The sequence below is a fragment of the Neoarius graeffei genome, chromosome 21 (assembly GCF_027579695.1).
Source record: "Neoarius graeffei isolate fNeoGra1 chromosome 21, fNeoGra1.pri, whole genome shotgun sequence".
In the NCBI taxonomy this organism is placed as follows: domain Eukaryota; kingdom Metazoa; phylum Chordata; class Actinopteri; order Siluriformes; family Ariidae; genus Neoarius; species Neoarius graeffei.
This window is the reverse complement of record NC_083589.1, coordinates 9949670-9971971: the sequence shown is the minus strand read 5'-3', so window position 1 is coordinate 9971971 and position 22302 is coordinate 9949670. Positions and strand designations below refer to the sequence as shown.

Sequence of the window (22302 nt, the reverse complement as noted above, 5' to 3'; positions counted from 1 at the left end):
GTTTGCCCCGCCCATTACAGACGTCATCATCAACGCTCCGCTCCGTGTACAAGCTCCGCCCTTCCGCACGCGCTCTTTCTCCGCCCTGTGTAACGACGCGCTCGGTTGTGATTGCATCCCTCTGAGAGGAGAGACAGACAGGCAGAGAGACAGACAGACAGAGAGAGAGAGAGCGTCGAGAACAACGGAGCTGACAGCGGCACCTCCAGCCCAGGGGAAGATGGAGCCCAGGGATTCCGACTTCAACATCCTGCTCGCCACCGACTCGTACAAGGTGAGGAGGAGCTGTTTCCGGTTTGTGCGGCTCGCAGGTCCGGGATCAGCGGCTTTGTGAAAGATGATGAAACAGGGCAAGGTGTTTTCATATTGTCCAGGCCGTGTGTGTGTGTGAGAGAGAGAGAGAGAGAGAGATATTTGGGTAGGCCAGGCCGGGCTGGGAGGAGGTGATGGCAGGTAGGGTGTACAAATTTGTTCACAGCACGTCTGGAGCAGAGACAGACAGACAGAGAGACAGACAGAGCCAGGTGATGAAGGTGGGAAGCCGGCTGCAGGTTTGAGACGCTCATGGCTGGAGGTGAATGAGTGCGGTTCTTCTCCTGAGCTCCTGGTGTCCAGAGGACGAAGAGACGGTGTTCCTGCTTCATCACGTCCTTCACGAAACAAAACCGAAAGCTGTGATCTCTCTCACTTTCAGGAAAGTGAAAGCTACTGCACAGCTTGGACACACACACACACACACACACACAAATGTCTTTTGTATTCACGAAGTACATGAGGATGATGATGACTCACTCACACACAGAGTTGCTCAGCTCCTTCTCATAGCTGATGTATGATGTAGGTTAATATCACACACACGCAGTGAGAGGGGCGGCACGGTGGTGTAGTGGTTAGCGCTGTCGCCTCACAGCAAGAAGGTCCTGGGTTCGAGCCCCGGGGCCGGCGAGGGCCTTTCTGTGTGGAGTTTGCATGTTCTCCCCGTGTCCGCGTGGGTTTCCTCCGGGTGCTCCGGTTTCCCCCACAGTCCAAAGACATGCAGGTTAGGTTAACTGGTGACTCTAAATTGACCGTAGGTGTGAATGTGAGTGTGAATGGTTGTCTGTGTCTATGTGTCAGCCCTGTGATGACCTGGCGACTTGTCCAGGGTGTACCCCGCCTTTCGCCCATAGTCAGCTGGGATAGGCTCCAGCTTGCCTGCGACCCTGTAGAAGGATAAAGCGGCTAGAGATAATGAGATGAGATGAGACGCAGTGAGAGATCACAACATGACGACCGGTATCCGTGTGTCCCACGTAAAAGTGAACCGGTTCCGCTGTGATTCTGTACTGTTTTACATCTCGCAGTAACATTGATGTCTCTAACCAGCTCGAGTTTGATTGTGTCGAGAAGGTTTATTTCCAGCTGATTGAGTCATGTGGACGAGGTGTAACATTACAGCCTGACCTGCTCGAGTCACACCACACACCTCTCCCAAGTGTGTAAAGCCGTGCACACGTACAAAGACTCCGTTATTGTCGTCATGTTAACGATATAACACGCCAACACGAACCCAGCTCGCGTTTCCAATTGGACAGCATTGCTCCAAGTAGTTCCTTTTTAAATAAGAGAAGTTTTATAGAAAGCTGACGATGATGTTTCCTGAGCGCTTGGAGAGCCGTCACATCACGCAGCCCTGAATGTCATCACACAAGCCTAGTGGTGTTCATGTTTACTGTAAATTAAGTAGGTTATGAGTGATGAGTACCGGGAACTTGAACACAACACAGCATGAACTTCTGCTCTGCTTATGTGTTGGGATTTTTTTTTTAAATGTTAAAAGTGCGACTGAGGATCACAGGATGGTGAGTCAGGGTTTGATGAATGAGAGGACAGTAAAATGATGACTGAGGGTATTTAAGGGCTGTGTGTATGGGTAGTTTTGAAGTCCGAGCTGTACAGCGTGAGCCGGAATGTGCAATAAAAGTTCGCAAAATGAAGATGACCGTGAGATGTTTAAGATCGCAGTTCGGAGACGAAGCGCATTAACGTCACAGATTGAAAGTGTGAGGTTAGAGTTTCGAGGCCGTGGGGTCTCGGGCCTTATTGATGAGGCAGCTGCAGTGGGGAAGAAGGTGGCCTTGTGGTGTGAGGTTCTGGTTCTGATGGACCGCAGCCTCCTACCAGAGGGCACTGGTTCAAAAAGTGTGTGTAAATGAAGGACGTATGGAGTGAACGAACGGTAGCGAGTGCCTTTTTATCCTCCGCTGAATGAAAGACCCGAAGGGGGATTATGTCGTGGCGATGTCTGTCTGTCCCAGGAAGGGTGCTCACCTTCTGAAATCAACTTCTCTCACAATTTTTGGAGGAATTTTACGAAACTTGGCTATATATCGGTAATACTCATATTGTAATTTCGTTAAATTGGGTCACATTTTACCAGAGTTACAGCCCTCGATTAGCAACCTTGTACTTTGGCAGTTTCATGAGGGTGTACGTTCTTCTGAAATCAACTCCTCTCACAATTTGTGGAGGAATTTCACCAAACTTGGCAAAATGCTTTATTATATGACAGTTATACGCATAGTGAAATTTCATTTAATTTGGATAAATTTGACCAGAGTTATGCCCTTGATTATTAACCAAGTTGTACTTTGGCAATTTCATCAAGGTGTGCTTGCTTTCTGAAAGCAACTTCCCTCACAATTTTTATTATCCCCCGCTGGTTGAAAGGCCCGAAGGGGGATCATGGCACGGCCATCCATCCGTCTTAGGAAAGGTGCTCGGCTTCTGAAATCAACTCAATTTTTTGAGTAATTTTACGAAACTTGGCAGGATTCTTTGTTATATGTCGGTAAGGCAAGGCAAGTTTATTTATATAGCACATTTCATACACAGTGGCAGTTCAATGTGCTTTACAGAAGTAAAAGCAAAACAGTAAACAGTAGAAAATAAAATTACATAAAATAAATGGGGAAGAAAAATAATAAGAATTAAACAATAGTAGAAATAAAATAATAAAATGAAGTAAAAGTTCAGTAAAAGAAAAAAAACAGCAGAATAAAATAGAATAAAAGTTAAGTAAAATTTAAAACATGCAGAGACTGTAAAAGTTAAGAGTTTGAAACATGTAGAGATGACAATATTAATAATTTAGCAGAAAGCATCTGAGAACAGCTTGGTCTTTAACCTAGATTTGAAGCTGCCAACAGCAGGAGCATTTTTGATGTCCTCTGCTCTGGCAGTTGGTTCCATAGCTGCACTGCATAGTAGCTAAAAGCTGCTTCACCATACTTTGTTTTAACAACAGGTTTTACCAGTAAATTTTTCTGCTGCGATCTGGTAGATCTGATTGGGTTAGGTAATACGCATATCATTTCAATTTAGTCGCATTTTATCAGAGTTATGGCACAATTACCAGCAGGGGATATTGTGCTGTCAGAGCTCTCTTGTTTAAATGGACACTACACATGCAGTACTAACCCCAACACGTGCCTTCAACACACACAAGTGCGCGTGCAGATTGTCCTGTCCAGGAGTGAACAACAGTGGTACTGTGTGAAGATGATGATGTGGGAGAAAAAGAGAGAGGTGAAAACCCAGACTGTCAGTTTCTCACGAAGGCTGTTGTGGTGTACGTGCGGGATATGTCATTCCCGGTTATCACGGGGATTAGTGCAGACATTATGTGCTGATGTTTACACTTCCATTTGGCACTCGGCTGCTCTGATGTCCGTGTTGGTCAGCATCCCTGCAACGCGTCTGTGTTGCTGTGGACGATCAGTGTGAGCCGGCCCTTTCTCAGTGGGACGGGTTGGAACGGCTGAGGTTTGATTTGGGAAAAGTGCTTTTGTACAGAATATTATACTGGAAGCAGCATGATGACCGATTAGAAATTCTCCTGGCCTTGGATTAAATCTGGATCTTGAAGCACCTCTTCATGTGCATATGTATGTGCATACTATACACCGAGGTGCTCGCTGAATGCCGTTTATTTATTAGTTTGATATTTCCTGCCTTTCCTTTCCTTCGTATATAACATAACGTCTTTTTATTTCTTTTCGCTTTCCGTTACCGTAGTCGGTCTTTCACGTTTCATTCGCACACTCACATCCTCCATTTTTCTCTCCCGTTTCAAATTTGTATCCCACAATGCCTTGCGCGGACGTCATGACATCACATCATGATGTATCTCGAATTGGGTCATGGTGAAGCAGGAAAAACATAGCGGAGAATTCAAGACCACGTGGAGATAAATTCATTAATTGTTCGGTTTAAAAAAAAAACCTAATAAAATCGGAAGTCTGTGATTCGAATTCAGTAGCTTTCGGTCCACTAAACAAAAATAATCAGGTGTCAGGAAAATTCTTTTTATGACCTACACTTGAAAAATCTGAAAGCTTTATTTAAAAAAAAAAGTAATGTAATTAAACTGTAATAACATTTTGGTTGTCGGAGTTGCATGTTAAACTGAATGCACTATTATTTAGTCTATCATTCCAACTCCAGCTACAGCGATCGTCATTTATATTGTAAAAAAATGTAATTTTACAATCTAATTGCAAATTATTAACCAAAAAAAAGCACTAACTTATTGATTGCAGACAAATGTACTCCATTCGACTCCATTATTCCCTTCAGCGACAGCATGTCAAATTTTAACTTTTATATTCATCTCATCTCATTATCTCTAGCCGCTTTATCCTGTTCTACAGGGTCGCAGGAGCCTATCCCAGCTGACTACGGGCGAAAGGCGGGGTACACCCTGGACAAGTCGCCAGGTCATCACAGGGCTGACACATAGACACAGACAACCATTCACACTCACATTCACACCTACGCTCAATTTAGAGTCACCAGTTAACCTAACCTGCATGTCTTTGGACTGTGGGGGAAACCGGCGCACCCGGAGGAAACCCACGCGGACACGGGGAGAACATGCAAACTCCACACAGAAAGGCCCTCACCGGCCACGGGGCTTGAACCCAGGACCTTCTTGCTGTGAGGCGACAGCGCTAACCACTACACCACTGTGCCACCCTAACTTTTTTATATTATTTTTTTCTAAAATATTTACTTTAATAATTTTTTAAAATTTTGTCCAGACAGATGATGGTTATTATGAATGACAATAAATTAGGACGCACTATAATACCGGTTAAATTTGTATTTTGTGTCACTGTGATGTTTTTTTTTTATTTATTTGTCACAATGTATATAAATACAGTTAAAGATAAAATGAAACGAGAATCAAGTAATAATAAAATTTCTAAAACTAAATTTTGTGACAGGTAGAAGCTACAGGACTTTCGTCCCAATTGATAAACTTCTCCTATTAAAAAAAAATATATATATAATGTGTTAATAAATCTTTATATAACTTAATCTTGGCGGCACGGTGGTGTAGTGGTTAGCACTGTCGCCTCACAGCAAGAAGGTCCTGGGTTCGAGCCCCGGGGCCGGCGAGGGCCTTTCTGTGTGGAGTTTGCATATTCTCCCCGTGTCCGCGTGGGTTTCCTCCGGGTGCTCCGGTTTCCCCCACAGTCCAAAGACATGCAGGTTAGGTTAACTGGTGACTCTAAATTGACCGTAGGTGTGAATGTGAGTGTGAATGGTTGTCTGTGTCTATGTGTCAGCCCTGTGATGACCTGGCGACTTGTCCAGGGTGTACCCCGCCTTTCGCCCGTAGTCAGCTGGGATAGGCTCCAGCTTGTCTGTGACCCTGTAGAACAGGATAAAGCGGCTAGAGATAATGAGATGAGAACTTAATCTTATTGTTTAAATTATCAAAGTTTGAGCCATAAAATAGGGTTCAATAGTCAAGTAAAGAATTAATGAGGTTTGTACTGTGACAGTTGATTATGATAATAGCTAATTACATATTTCTTAAATTGCGATAGTTTCAATTTCTTTGACTTAGCTTCAGTTGGAAGCTTATTCCAGAGACCAACTCTTCTTGGGAGGAAGGTGGCTCTGTAATAGGTTTGCTTGTGGTGTTGAGGCTGAGTATAGTTATTTCTTTTTTAAGATATTTTTTTGGGCTTTTTTTCCACCTTTATTGGATAGGACAGTGTAGAGACAGGAAATGAGTGGGAGAGAGAGACGGGGAGGGATCGGGAAATGACCTCGGGTCGGAATCAAACCCGGGTACCTGGATTTATGGTATGGCACCTTATCCACCTGAGCCACGACGCCCCCGAGTGTAGTTATTTCTGTCAAAGTTCCTTGTGTTGTAGGAGGATGCAGATGGTAGCAGGTGCTGTTTGAAGTCAGTATCAATTAAGCTGTTTCTTATCTTGTATAGGAGAATAAGGTCAGTGATGTTCCTTCTATGCTCCGATGGTTGGAGCTCAAGTACGCGAAGTCTTTCAGTGTAGCACATGTCTTCTGGATAATTCAGAATAAACTTTGTTGCCCTATGTTGAATATCTTCAATTAGCTTGATGTATTTCACAGTGTATGGTGACCATACACTAGAGGCGTACTCAAGCTGCGGTCTTACCAGCAAGCAATATAAAGTCTTCCTCGTTGCCACCTCTTTAATGTGTCTTCCACAAGTTCTCTTCACCAGTCCTAGGATCTTGTTCACCTTCGCACACCTATCCTCGATGTGCTTGTTCCATGTTAGGTCACTTGACACACTGAGTGCGTTTACATGCACATAGAGAAAATCGAATTTCTGCCGTAGCTCGACTGAAATCGAAGTTCTAAATGCCATGGATACACCTTAGCTCGGCTGAAATCGAAACGAACTGGATTTCTCGTAATCGAGCTACACGACCTAGATTATGCGATTGTAGCCGAGCTACTTAGTGCATGTAACCCTATCGAGCTATGTAGTCGAGCTACTTACTTCCCTTCCGGAAGTGACGAATGACGAGACCACAAGTGGGAACACAACAGCCTCGGTCGGCATGACAACAGTAGTAGTAGCGAGCAGCAGAAGAGGTCAGGAGGAACAGGGAGACAAAAAACAAAAACAATTGAACTTTTTGTGTGTTTATTAAGACATAAGTTAAATTGTAAGCAAAAAATGGACTTTAGAAAAATATACAATTGTGCAAAATAAGTTGTCTTACAAAACAGTGGTCTGCACAGGACAGTTTGTAGCCAACAGGTGGCAATGACGTGGTGTGAATGTAAAGTGGAAATCACTCCTCTTCTTCATGACGACAACCGGAAGTGTACCAACACGATGGGGCGTGTAGCTCCACCTGTGGCTTAGGTGCACAATGTACCTCACACAATAGCTCGATTTCCTTGTGTGCATGTAGGATTGGATTTCTCTGGCACCCCTGCTGGGACCCTTAGCTCGATTACCGACAGTAGCTCGATTTGGATGTGCATGTAAACGCACTGAGTAACACCAAGGTCTTTTGTTTCAGCTGCATATTCAAGGACCTGATTACCAAGATGGTACTGGTAATTAACAGTTTGGGTTCTTTTCTTAGACATGTTGACAACTTTGCATTTGGAAGCGTTGAATGACATGTATGAATCAACACTCAATGTGATCTTGAAGGGATTCCTTACATGGTTCAGATTTGATAACTTTGTACAACTTCGAGTCATCAGCGAAGAGGGCAAGTTTGGAGTCACCTTGTACATAATCCGGCATATCATTGACATAGATAAGAAAGAGCAGTGGTCCAAGTATGGAGCCTTGAGGAACACCAGATGATATGGGTAACCAATCAGAATAAGCACCATCCAAGATGACACGCTGCTGTCTATCACACAAATAGCTCTTGAACCACTGAAGTAGAGATCCTGAGATCCCATATGACTGCAGTTTGGTTAACAGCAATTGATGTGATGCCCTATCGAATGCCTTTGATAGATCGAGATGAACCATGTCAACTTCATTACCACTGGCTATATTTTCCACAATATCATGGTAGACTGTAATTAATTGCGTCACTGTTGATTTCCTCTTTTGGAATCCATGTTGTAGGTGGTACAGATAAGGAGACAAATGATAACAATGATCAAGCGTTTTGGAAATGATACCCAGCAGAGAAATCGGTCTGTAATTAGCAGCGATAGATGCATCATCTCGTTTATAAATAGGTGTTACGTTGGCGCATTTCCATTTTTTAGGAACTGTTCCTAAAGATAGAGACAAATTGAACAGTTGACGCAATGATGGTGCAACAGCTTGAGCCATGTTCTTTAAGATCATCCCAGGGATTTCATCAGGTCCACTTGCTTTCTTTGGATCCAACAAGTATAGAACTTTCATCACACCATCAGAAGTGAGCTGGATACTTGGCAAGTGAGAAGTAAATGTTACAGTTGGAGTCCTGTCAGTACTTGGAGGTGTTGTATTATGAGTAGTATATACTGAGTGGAAGAATGAATTCAGCAAATTAGCTTTATCAACACTGTTTGTCACAAAAGTTTGACCATCACGTAGATACGTGGGACTAGTATGCTGTGTTATGAATGATTTGACGAGTGACCAGAAACACTTGGGGTTCTCAAACAAAGAGTCTCTAAGCTTGAAGGCATGATCTTTTTTTTGCAACCCAGCTTCTGTTTGGTTTTTTGTCAAAGGTCTTTAAATTTGGACCAGTCATTTGGGCAGCCAGTTCTTATTGCTTTTTTCCTTTGTGCATTTTTTTTTCTAATTAGAGACAAAAGTTCCTTGTCTAACCACGGATGACCAGGATTTCGCACATGCGCTTTAGGGATATGTTTTTCAATAATAGATAGAAACAAATCACACCAATAGATAGTTTTCACATGACGTCACAGAGTCGGGGATTCCCTAGTGGCGGCCATCTTGCGGGTCCAGCTTACCGTACGGGTGACTGAGCACACATTGTAACGCGCAAGTACAAAGTCTTCAAAAGAACCCAAGCAGGCTATTTAAAGCTAGCAATGGTGCACACCTGTTGTATGTGGGCAATTCCATGTAAATGTCAACCTCACCATGCAAAAATAAAGCAACATGTAATACATCAAAACCACTCCCAGAGATATCACCTAGGCTTGTATTTTACAGATGTGAATAAGTTGAACCAATTTGTAACCAACCTAATATGTCACTGTCAGTCTTTCTTTCTTATAATGTAAACCCCAAGCTAAAATCAACTTTGATCATGTACAATTCTATATTATTGCCACAAGCCACAGAAATGTATGCTAAAATCCACAAAACAGCAAAACAATAGCCATCCTAAATATTATTTAAGAACTTTGATAGTTTTAGCTGATATTTAGAGAGTTTTTTCAAAGGGTTATGGTGGTTAAATTGCTGATTTTCTAAACATATGCCATGTCTATTTCAGACGCGTCACATCCATAACGGAATTTCGTCACATCCATAACGCTGACTTTTCCTTCCGAAACTCTGCATGAAATACAAAATATTTTAAACAAAGATTTTTTAATATTCACCTTGGACCCCTCTATCAAATGGATATCTCCATTTCGACATTAGGTTTACAATTTCACAGAGTTTGATAAAAATGTACAGTCACCCAAGAAAAGTGATACTTTTTCTGTCACATCCATAACGCATCTTTTATTGGCACTTTCTGGCATGCCCTAGATGTACTATGGGAATTGTTCTTGTTCTATCACTTCTCCAGTATGGTACAGCCTTAAAATATGCAACACCTGTTTAAATACTCGGAGACAGTAAAACATGCACTGGGTCATTTGTTGCCATTTTGAGTTCAAGTGTCACGTCCATAACGCTGGAATTGCTCATTTACGGCTGTCGTAATAGGTCAGATGATGAAGTCAAGCGGAGCTTTTATGGAATTCCCACTGTACGGGAGCGCGAAGGCGAGCACACACACTCAGTATACAAAGGAGAAATCTATGGCTTGCGAGAATCAACCGCAAGGATTATCAGCCTTCCAAACACAGCAAAGTCTGCTCCGATCATTTTATAAGTGGTAAGTTGTTTAAATAAACAATCAATTGTGTTTAAGTTTGTTTTTGGAAACCAAAACATCATGTGAACAATCTCTGGAGAATGCCTAACTGGAACCGCTGAGTGTACGTTTACATTGTAATGTACACTTAATATCGCTCGTTTGTCACGTTTCTATTAGAAACTTGTCACTTCACTCACGCAAGGGTCATTTTTGAAAAACATTTTAGGTCTATTCGGTATGATTTGATTTGTGTTTGGGATGCAAACAGCGCGCCTTTTGGCGGATGCCGCCTGAATCGCGCAGATCTGATTTTTTTTTTAGGGGGGGCGTTGGAGTGTCTAATTATAATTTCAAAGTAAATTCTGTATTAAAATTACTAAATAAGCAAATCCGTTACAGTCCATGAAACAGAAGTATAAGGGTGAGAAAAAAACAGTTTAAATCGGAAAGCTGCGCACATTTGTGCAGCCCGAGCGGTGTGCAGGACTGCGCATACAGTATGTGCGCAGCTTTCCGATTTAAACTGTTTTTTTCTCATCCTTATACTTCCTGTTTCATGGACTGTAACGGATTTGCTTATTTAGTAATTTTAATACAGAATTTACTTTGAAATTATAATCAGACACTCCAACGCCCCCCCTAAAAAAAAAAAATCTGATCTGCGCGATTCAGGCGGCATCCGCCAAAAGGCGCGCTGTGAATATATAAAGTTGTATATATCAGACAGCCTTTAAAGTTTGATGAAGTCAGTTTCAGGCTTTGGAGCAGGCTTTGGCAGTTTCAGGCTTTGGCAGCCCTGCATAGTCACTTGAAAATGCATCTTTGTCTACTTCGTAGGGGTCAATTCCCCCAATCAAGGCCAGTTTGGCTGCATACCGTTGTCGTGAGATGTCATCTAATGTATCTATATACTTCTGTTTGCTTGATTTTGCCGACATTGATCTTTATTTTAGAAAACTGACTATATAACTTCATAAATTCGTCCGAGGTAACGTAGCCGGTAGTGGCGATGGTCCGTTTTGTTTGCCCCCCCAAGATGGCGGCTGGGGGGCCTTCCCCGGAATGCCGTGACATCAGTGAAAACTATCTATTGGACAATGATGCATCAACGTCATTTGTTTACGAAAACCGTGTCCCAGGAAGTGTGAGAGAACTCATCATTCAGTCCCTTCCAGTCAGCATGCTTGAAGTTGTAAACAACCCGATTGGAAACAGGTTTCTTTGAGATGTTAAAGTCTAAGGTAAAGCTGATCAATTTGTGGTCTGTTTGAAAAATATCAGTAAAACCACGTACGTCACGTACTTTCTCTGGAATATTTGTAAGGACTAGATCTAAGATGTTATCTTCTCTTGTAGGGAAATCAACCATTTGACATAGATAGTTATCACGTACCAGTTTGGAGAAGAAGTTGTGGTTACAGTCATTGGATGTTACCGACCCAATATCCCAGTCCATGCGAGGTAGATTAAAATCTCCACAGATAATGACTTGGTCAAACTTGGCACGTGTGGTCAGGCACAGGGACTTTTTAAGTTTAGACATTTAAGACATTTAACTAAAATGTCTCTTTTTTGTCATCTTAAAACATATCTTCCTTTGCATTTTGTTGTGGATTCTATATTAACTACTTAATCAAGATATAAAACATTCACGGAATTTATAGCACATTATGATCCAGCGTTAGGGTCAGAAATAAAGCTGGTGAATTTGTGATGTACAGTTGTGATCAGAAGTTTACATCCAGGGACATGAATATCACCACATCAGGCTTTTCGGCGATTCTCTGAACTGATCTTTTTCTGTAGCAGAATGATTCCAGCACGCAGCTTTAATAGGGGAAAAAAAAATCCAAAGAATTTGGTGCACAAATTTTAATTCATTTTTGATTTTCTGAAATCGACACGGGGTCAAATATTTACATACACCCACTGAGGTTATTCGTTCAGTGGAGCTGAAAGTTCCACAGTGTCTTTAAACGCTCCAAAGCCAACCATCGAAAGCCTGCTCCTGACGATCATGTCCATGTATGTTATGTTCTGACCTTCTCATGTGAAACCAGCTGCATCACTGCACTTCGTTCAGGTGTTTGATCGTGTTATTACTCCAAAAGCTACAAAACATTGAGTGAAGAAGATAAAGATAGCTCAGATGTAACCACAGAGCGTACAGATGTGAGAACATCTGCAGTAAGGTTCTTCCGTATTAGAAGTTACTGTTTGATTTAGAAGTATAAAAACACTTTAAAAAAAAAAAAAACGAGGGGGCGTCGTGGCTCAGGTGGTTAAGGCGCCATACCATGAATGCGGGCGACCCGGGTTCGATTCCGGCCCGAGGTCATTTCCCGATCCCTTCCCGTCTCTCTCTCTCCCGCTCATTTCCTGTCTCTACACTGTCCTATCCAATAAAGGTGCAAAAAGCCCAAAAAAATATCTTAAAAAAAAAAAAAAAAAAACGTACGGTGACTCAGTGACTCCAAGGCTTTAGTCTAAAGGCTTATTTTCCCATTTCATTTCATTACATTACATCATAGGCATTTAGCAGACGCTCTTATCCAGAGCGACGTGTGACCACACACACGCGCGCGCGCACACACACACACACACAGAGAGTGCTTGGGGAGTAGTTGGGAGTTGAGTGCCTTGCTCAAGGGCACTTCAGCCATGGAGTTTTTATTTTTTCCTGCCGGTTTAGGGAATCAAACCAGCGACCCTTTGGGCCCAAAGCTGCTTCTCTAACCTTAAGGCCCCTGTAATTCAGTATGTAATAAATTTCATACGATTACAACTTCGATTGTACATGCAGGAGAAACTCCATTGTGAAAAATCGTGATACTTTATCGATTCTCAAAAACGCGGTGTTGATATTTAATGAACAGTTTACATGCAGTGGTTCATTTGTGTGTGTGTGTGTGTGAGAACCCTCGACTGCCAGACAGCAGGGTTCTAATCGATCTTCAGGAAGCAGTGTCAGGACGCACTGCTAACATTATCATTACTATGACACTTTTCTTCCCTAAAATTAGATTTAAAAAAAAAAAATCGCAGTATATTTCACTCTGCATGTCACTTCTTCTTCTTTTTCTTCCTCTTCTGTGTGCGAGTTGTTTGTTGTTTACGGAGTTCGGACAGGAAAGCAGGAGCGTTCTTGCACATCGTACAGCACGTAGAACGCTGTCTGAACACGCTCGGGCCATCCTCTGTCTGTGTGTTGGTGTTGGAAGGTCAGCGTCATTGGATGTTCTGGTTTCTAGCTGAGTGTGTGAGCAAATAAAGAATTGGGAAGATTTAAAAAAAATTGATATCTTTCCTTTTGCGCTGCCTGAACCCAGTCCCTTTGTTAAACAAACCTGTGTCTTGTCATCTGATGCTCGTATCCCTCAGTGTCTTGCACTACTAGTAAAATAACTCGTAAGCTTTGTTATATGGCACTGTTGTTGTGGACTCTCCTGTTTAGCTTCGTTAGCGATTTCCTTTTCGTACCTGGACCCACCCGTGACTGACCCTGAGCCACCCCTGGGCTCACCTCGCAATCATCACACACTATTATTATATTGTGAAGTAATATCATTATCATTACTATGACACTTTTCTTCCCTAAAATTAGATTTTTTTTTTTTTTAATCACAGTATATTTCATTCTGCATGTCACTTCTTGACTGGGTTCATGTTAGGGATGGCGAAAACTAAAAAAAATCTTGACCGACCACTGAGCCTCATTAGCAGGTTAAAGTCGGTTAACCTATGAGTTTAAACAGGGATGCAAATGGCGCGCCTTTTGGCGGATGCCGCCTTTTTCACGTCTGAATCGTGCAGATCCGATTTTTTTTTTTAGGCGGGGCGTTGGAGTGTCTGAATAATTTCATCAGAGTAAATTCTGTATTAAAGTTACTAAATAAGCAAATGGCGTTACAGTCCATGAAACATAGGAAGTATAAGTATGAGAAGAAAACAGTAAATCAGAAAGCTGCGCACGTTTGCGCGGAAGCTGCGCACATGTGCGCAGCTTTCTGATTTACTGTTTTCTTCTCATACTTCCTATGTTTCATGGACTGTAACGGCATTTGCTTATTTAGTAACTTTAATACAGAATTTACTCTGATGAAATTATTCAGACACTCCAACGCCCCCCCCTAAAAAAAAAAATCGGATCTGCACGATTCAGACGTGAAAAAGTCGGCATCTGCGCCTGTTTGTGTGGAGAGATATGATCTGCAATAACATGCATTGTTGGCTACAGACCGAAACATACTTTCAGAATGCACTGGCCAAGGCAGGACTAAACTCGATGTGCCTTCTAATAATAATTAAAAAAAAAAAGTAATTTGTAAGCTAAAAAGCCTGTCTACACTTTTTTTTTTTTTCTTTCGCCGAGTGGCAGCTGTCACTGGGGCGGGAGGGCAGGACATGACTGAATGGGTGTTTCTGATTTGTCAGCTGTCTTCAACTGGGGCGGGAGGGCGGGACATGACTGAATGGGTGTTTCTGATTTGTCAGCTGTCATCCTTACACCGCATGGCATGCCCCAAGCGTTTACAACACAGAATTCCAGGTTCTCCGCTCCAAAATCGGCAGCTTCAAAACGATTGATTTTTTTTTTTTTAACCGACAACCAAAAAAAAATTAACCGGTTGACATTGATTCGGTCAACCACCAGTCAAACGGTCATCGGTTAACATCCCTAGTTCATGTGTGGTTCCAGTTCCCAAGACTGCGCACCCCAGGGAGCTCAACCACTTTAGGCCAGTAGCTTTAACGTCTCACCTGATGAAGATCATGGAGAGGATTGTTCTCTCCCACCTCCGACACCTGGTGAACAGTGAGATGGACCCTCTGCAGTTCGCATACCGACCGGGCATTGGTGTGAATGACGCTGTCATCTACCTGCTACACCGGTCACTTTTACACCTGGAGGGCACTGGGAGCACTGTGAGAGTCATGTTCTTTGACTTCTCCAGTGCTTTCAGCACAATCCAGCCATCAGTGCTTAGGGGGAAGCTGGAGGGAGCTGGTGTCGACTGCCACATGGCTGCATGGATCATCGACTACCTCATTAACAGACCGCAGTATGTGAGGCTCCGCGACTGTGTCTGATGTGGTAGTCTGCAGCACGGGGGCTCCACAGGGTACAGTGCCCTCTCCTTTCCTCTTTACACTTTACACATCTGACTTCAGCTACAACACGGACAGCTGCCACCTCCAGAAGTTTTCAGATGATACAGCAATCGTTGGACATGTGTCAGAGGGGGACGATCTGGAGTACAGAAAGGTCATCACCAACTTTGTCGCCTGGTGCAAACTGAACCACCTGCACATCAACGCCAGCAAGACAAAGGAGGTGGTGATCAATTTCAGAAGGACGGCTCCTCAAATTGCACTAGTGAACATCCAGGGTTTGGACATTGAGATCATGGAGGAGTACAAATACCTGGGTGTTCACCTCAACAACAAACTGGACTGGACAAACAACACAGACGTCCTGTACAAGAAGGGCCAAAGTCGTCTCCACCTGTTGAGAAGATTGAGGTCTCTTGGTGTTTGCAGGACACTGCTTAGGACTTTTTATGACTCTGTGGTAGCATCAGCGATTTTCTACGCTGTGGTCTGCTGGGGCTGTGGAAGTTCAGAGAGGGACAGGAAGAAACTTAATAAACTGGTCAGAAGGGCTGGCTCAGTCTTGGACTGTCCTCTGGACTCCATTGAGGTGGTGGGTGAGAGGAGGATGTTCGCCAAGCTGACATCAATCATGGATAACCCCTCTCACCCCCTACATGAGGCTGTGGGGGCTTTAAGCAGCTCGCTTAGTAGTAGACTGCTACACCCACGGTGTAAGAAGGAGAGATACCACAGGTCATTCATACCTACTGCTGTCAGACTGTATAACAGCCACAACTTGTAATGTAGCACCAATAACCTGTTTGTCGTTATATTTGCACTACGTCACCACTACTACCTTTGCCATCTCTCATCGATGCAATTATTATGTGCAATAATATAGGCGCTAAACTATTTTTATACATATATATATATATATATATATATATATATATATATATATATATATATATATATATATATATTATACAGAGTCTACCTGTAATGTGCAATTTTTCCGAGCCTCTCAATAAGGCAGCATTTCTATACTTTTTCACTGTAGATAATGCAAATAGCCCTCTGTATTTAATCTTTCGTTTGTCTCATTTTTATTTCAGTTTTATTTTGTTATCTGTATGACATTTTCTTGCTACTGTAACACGTGAATTTCCCCGATGTGGGATCAATAAAGTGAATCTAATCTAATCTAATCTAATCTAAGTGTCTGAATATTTATTGAATTTAATGGATGTTGTTGTGTTTCTACATTATCCACTGGCTCTTTCGAAGTCAGCTGTGACTCCTTAGAACGTGATCTCTGATTCCTGTTTGTTTCTCTTGCAGGTCACACACTATAAACAGTACCCCCCGAACACGAGTAAAGTGTACTCCTACTTTGAATGCCGGGAGAAGAAGACGGATCCAACCAAGCCCTGGAAGGTTAAATATGAGAAAACGGTCTTCTACGGCCTGCAGTATATTCTTCACAAATATTTAAAAGGTATCTGCAGTGTGAGGGGGTTTTTAATGACCACGTTTTGTGTCCCTGAATCAAGTCTGTGATCCAGAATTTGTGTGCGCATGCATGTTTGTGTCTAAAACTAGACGTGGTCATATCATTTGGCGCTCAGACTCAAATCTGCTGGACTAGAAGTTGAAAATAGAAGACAATAAAAACTCTTAAAAAATAAATCTACCATACATCCTACAAAGCATATGACTGTGACCATCATTCTTATTATGAATTTTAAAAATGCACATAATAATAACATAACCACTGATTGACAGTTTGGCACTTAACCTAATACTGTACTGCAAAGTTTCATGTCACCTGAACTCTTAACCTGGATGAACCGGCTGAATTTTTAAATCCCAGCATGCGCGAGCAGCTGGAGCCAGGGCTCGTGCTAAAGCTTTCCGTGATCTGCGGTCGCTCCTGATGTTGGATTGGGCCGAGCCTGGGCTGGTTCAAAAGGGCTCGGGGAGAAGGAGGTGCTTGTACATTTTCACGGGGCTAGGCCATTGGTAGGCGAGTTATGAATTTTTAAAGGATGACTGAAGCCAGGGCTCATATTAAAGATTTCGGTGAGCATCGCTCACACTGGGGTTTTAGGGGCGAATAACAGGCCGAGGCATGGTCATACCAGGCTGTGCTTGGCCTGGTTCAAAAGGGCTCGGGGAGAGGGATGTGCCTGTAAATTTGGCAGGGCAAGAACCTTCGGTGGTCGAGTTATGGGAGTTAAATCCCCTTGCGTGCAAGTGGCTGGAGCTAGGGCTCGTACTAAAGCTATCCACGCTTGCTGCTGACATCAGATCGGGCCAAGCCTGGCTGGTTCGAAAGGGCTTGGGTAGAGGGAGGTGCCTGTAAGTGATTGCGGGGCTAGGACCATTGGTGGCCGAGTTATGAAATTTTAAAGGCTGGCTCAAGCCAGGGCTCATATTAAAGTTTTTGGCCAGCAGCGCTCACGTGGTGGTTTGGGGGGCGAATACCAGGCTGAGGCATGGCTGTACCGGGCTGGTCCAAAAGGGCTTGGGGAGAGGGAGGTGCCTGTAAATTTTGGCAGGGCTAGGACCGTTGGTGGCCGAGTTATGAATTTTTAAATCCCCATGCGAGTGGCTCAAGCCAGGGCTCGTGATAGTTTTCTATGATCCATGCTTGCTTCTGACATCGGATCGGGCCAAGCCTGGGCTCGTTCAGAAGGTCTCGGGAAGAGGGATGTGCCTGCGAAGTTTGGCAGGGCTAGGACTTTGGGTGGCCGAGTTATGAATTTTTAAAAGCTAGCTCGAGCCACGGCTCATGTTGAAGTTTTTCAGAGGCTCTGGGGTGAACAGCGGGCCGAGCCATGGTTATAGCAGGCCATGCCTGTGCTGTTTCGAAAGTCCTCTGGGCGAGGGACGTGCCTGTAAATTTTGGTGGCCGAGTTATGAAATTTTAAAGGCTGGCTCGAGTCAGGGCTCATATTAAAGTTTTCGGTGAGCAGCGCTCGCGTGGGGGTTTTGGGGGCGAATAACAGGCTGACGGGCGGATAACGCAGTTCAAACTTTGATAAAGTAACTCCCACTTTATCAGAATTATTACACATTTTGCCCAAATGTATTTTGACTCCCCTGTACTGTCACACTGTGGAACATAATGCGGTGCTTTAAAATTCTTTTGTCTTCCTGTTCACTTAACGGAGCAGCCACATTGCCATTTTGTGGGTGGAGTCGAAGGTCAGTATGACGTCGTATCGTTGATTGATAGCTTTCTTGTATCTTGAACATCACGTGTTGCTCCTGACACCACGATGGAGCCGGATGTACAAAACATTGTTGAAAAATGGAGTGCAAAGCCTGTGGCAGCAAAAATAATAAACCTGAAACCAAGCGACGTAAATGACTTGCTAAACAGTGGCTCCACAACTTTAGAAACACTCTCCTCTGGGAGAAATTCTGTCGTTTGCGAGAACCATTTTGAGCCCGATTGCTCTGAAAGGAATCTACAGGCCGAACTCTGGGGCTACGCAGATCGCGTTTGACTCAAACCCGACGCTGTGCCAACAATATTCCAACACCGTCCATGGAAAAGGGTTCAGGACATGCAAGCTGGTTAGCGAGAACAGTATAGACAGTCAAAGTGCTTGTCTATTTTATATAATGTGTGTGCGACATATATCAGGCCTTTCCTCAAAGCGCGGATACATGGGGCTCCGCCACGCTGTCACTTGCACACCAAAAAAAAAAATCCAAACACCAAAATTACAGGGCTCAACATTAGTGGTACTCCGACTGGACAGGACAGCTAAATGTTCAGTCCGGACAAGTCAAATCTGCATCATCTTGTCCGACAGCACAAGTTGAATTATTCCCCACTCTCCTGGAAGTTCCAGAAGTCTCTCGCATATTGATAGCGGTTCCCTTGGAGAAAGGGTGTGCACATGCTGTCTTGCGAAGTAGAACAATCAGTGTTCTGTGTGGGCGGGCTTTACATCTTCTTTCCTGGAGCGAGAGTACATCAGAGTATCCAGGAGCGTCATGGCAGGGTGCCCCCCAAAAAAACAAAACCCGCTTCACCTCAGACTACGTGAAAGTGTTGCCTTGCCTAATAGGGGTAAAAAAAAAGTAATGCCGGTGTTGCGCTCTGTACTGTTTGTAATAGTGACTTTAGCGTTGAAGTGCCTTGGATATTTAGCAGTGATATGCCTTGGTCAGTTCAACTCCATCCAGTTCACTGATTCATTGCCAAATGACACAATTGACTAAACACCCCTGCTGAATTTGGTTACGCTTCTTGCCAGGGTACTAGGAGTACCAAACAGGCACCCATTCCCATTCATGGATACTGTAAAAAAAAAAAAAAAAAACTGTCATAAAAATATTATTGTTCTCTCACTCACTGATGACACCTGTCCTGTCATTGTTCATGGCAGGGAAGGTCGTCACCCCTGAGAAGATTCAGGAGGCGAGAGAGGTGTACCGAGAACACTTTCAGGACGATGTGTTTAACAAGAAAGGCTGGAACTACATACTTGAGGTAAGTCCTTGGGGTTTTGGGATGCTGCAGCAGGCCAGACAGTGATGTGTTTTCAATTCCAGAAGTCTCGCCAGTTTGAGAGACGTTGGTCTGGTCACTAATCGGATGTTTTCATTTGTTTAAGGAGATATGCAGAACCATGGCCTCACTTTTTGTTTATAAATGCCTTGAGACCTCAAGAGTGGCACAGGAATAGTTTTAAGCGTTAACAATAAATCTAATATAGTAATTTTTACGATTAGTGATTCATATAGGTAGCGGTCTGAGTGAATGACCTTGCCATCTGTGATGTCGCAGCAGGAAGGCTAATCGGTCTCATGCCATTTCCGCTATACTAAAACACAGAGGTGGCTGCAACTCCGATCCTCCATTTTGAGCTAATTTATCACCATGCCACGTAGATGTGTTGCTGGCGGGTGCAGCAACACGACAGAAGGTGGATTTATGTTGCATTCACGGCCCAAGAATGTTCAAACTGCAAAGATTTGGACGCGTTTTGCGAGAAATTCACAGGCACATTTTACTGATGACGCGTACGAGACCTCTGATCTGTTGAGGAGCATTGGCTATAAGCCTGTATTGAAAGAGGGTGCAGTACCAAGAATGAAAGGAAAAGAAAACTACAAGAAAAGGAAAGTAAGTTCAGTTACACCAGTTCTCCCAGAGTGTGAGCCGAGCAGTAATGGCGGAGTACTCAGTATGGAGAAAATGGAGAATGAGTGGGCCAGTCGTCAGATTTCTTTGCTGGATATGCTTGCCTCAGCAGCAATATCACGCCCTGACATGGAAGAAGCGAATGAATGAAGAACTGAAAGTCAAAACAATCGGCCCCAAAATCGGCCTTCAAGAAGTGAGAACACAGACGGGTAAGATGTGACTCTCATTTGGTTACATAACAACAATAACACTCGTTGTTTGCCTGCATTTAGATGAATACATGTAACTTGTATTTTGTTTAAGTTAGCGGTATAAGATTATTTAATTTGCTTCAGAAGGTGATTGTCTCAGTTCATATAATTTATTTAATTAGCCTTTTATGTTTTATCAGTGAAAATGCATGCATGTACATTGCATAAGTTATAGCACCTATGAGAGTCACATGAGACTGTCTGTTCAATTCCATCCAATTCTCTAGACGGCTTTGTTCTCTAGCTTTATTTCGTAAGGTGGGGGCCTCCGTGGCCGACGTGTTACTATCGGATTCACTTTCCGATGTTTCGAACTGATACGGTTCTACGTGTATAGCAGTAGCATGTACATGCGCTCCAATTTCAGGACTATCACAGTCCGATGTATTACTGTCTGAGGAATCCAGAGAATCTCCAATAAATCCGAACGAAGAGGCCATTGAAACCACTCTTGCCTGCCGAGTCTGGCTTTGGTCTATAGCACTGGTTCCCGCTGTGACGTCACCCACTCCAGGGCTGGCTGGCTCAGCGGGGCAGCTCGAATGCCAACTTTGCGATCGATTTTAACTCTCAAAAATACATATTTTTTTTATTCCCATTTATGCAGCATACAAGAGTCAAAGATGGAGATACTATCCACTCAGAAATGTATTTAAAAATAAAGCTTCTGCGTATCTCCTTTAACGTTGTTAAACTGACTGTATTTACAGCATGTGTTATGTTCAGTTTCATGAACTCGGTCATGTCCGAGTTCTTCACTCTGTTATGTATACGCATGTTTACACACCTTGGGCCTCATTTATCAATCTGTAAGTGGAGTTGAGTGTAAAACTGTTAGTCCCTGATGTACTGAACTAGCATGAGGATGGTGTTTGATCAACTCCCAGGCACGTCTGTAAGTCTTGGTGTATATCCGTTCATATCCAGCTTGACAAACGAGTCCCATTGATGGCTGTTGTTAAGAACATCTGGGCTCTTCAATAATCTCTCAGTAGACAGAGCTTCTGCTCTTACGAATCTACCATAAGGTTTTTTTGCATTGTGATCATGAAAAAGACCTCAGTCATGTTTCTGTAACTAGAGTGTTTTTGTGCTTTCTGACATTAGAAGTACGATGGCCATCTGCCCATTGAGATCAAGGCTGTGCCGGAGGGAAGTGTGATTCCACGTGGGAATGTCCTCTTCACCGTGGAAAACACAGATCCTGAATGCTATTGGCTCACCAATTGGGTAGAGGTCAGTTGTGTTTGCCACTGTGGCAGAATTCTGCTAAATCAGTACGATGATGGTGGTAAGATCAGCAGTACCATGCTCAGAACAGATACAGTTTGATGTTCAAAAAATAAATAAAAATTTCAAGGAAATTGGAGCATCGCTAACTCACGGTACACTCCCCTGTTCGTGTGTGTGTTCTTGTGCTTGTTTACAGGCTTTTATAGCATATCTGACTGTCCTTTACTTTCTATCTCTGTTGATGGCAGAATTTTATGATCTACATTATATAATAATAATACTTTCCTTGTATTGTTCATTTGGCTGCCACTTCTTTTCTTATATCAGATCAAAAACAAAAAGTGCCACATCTGCACGTGTGGTTCTTGTTACACCAGCTGGATGTGAACGCGCACTCAGCCTCGTGTCAGCAATAATGGCGAGCTCATTTCTGTGTGAAAGGAACAAAGCATTGTTAAAACGAGTTCTTGGTTTACAGCACTTGCCTTTAAAGGAAAAAAAAAAGCAATTCTAATCCAACATCAGAGCGATTTGATGATAGGAGTCTGTGCCACCAGTTGGGCAGTGCGTTCGAGCAGCAGGTTAATTAGCAGCAGCGCTCGGAAAACACACTATTTACAGTAATTTAGTAACTTGATAGTTTTAAAATCTGGTATCCTGAGCGACCCGGGACGCGGGTTTCAGCTTTACG

General features: G+C 43.2%; 1 protein-coding gene across 1 annotated transcript in view; it reads left to right on the top strand.

The window, feature by feature from the left end:
• The first annotated feature begins 63 nt into the window (after positions 1-63).
• Positions 64-22302, top strand: part of nampt1 (nicotinamide phosphoribosyltransferase 1) — a 34218-nt gene continuing 11979 nt past the window's right edge. The window contains exons 1-4 of the mRNA XM_060903840.1: positions 64-274; positions 16302-16458; positions 19367-19470; positions 21486-21614. Coding sequence (XP_060759823.1) covers positions 221-274; positions 16302-16458; positions 19367-19470; positions 21486-21614 — 444 coding nt within the window. The 5' untranslated portion in view covers positions 64-220. The remainder of the gene's footprint in view (positions 275-16301; positions 16459-19366; positions 19471-21485; positions 21615-22302) is intronic.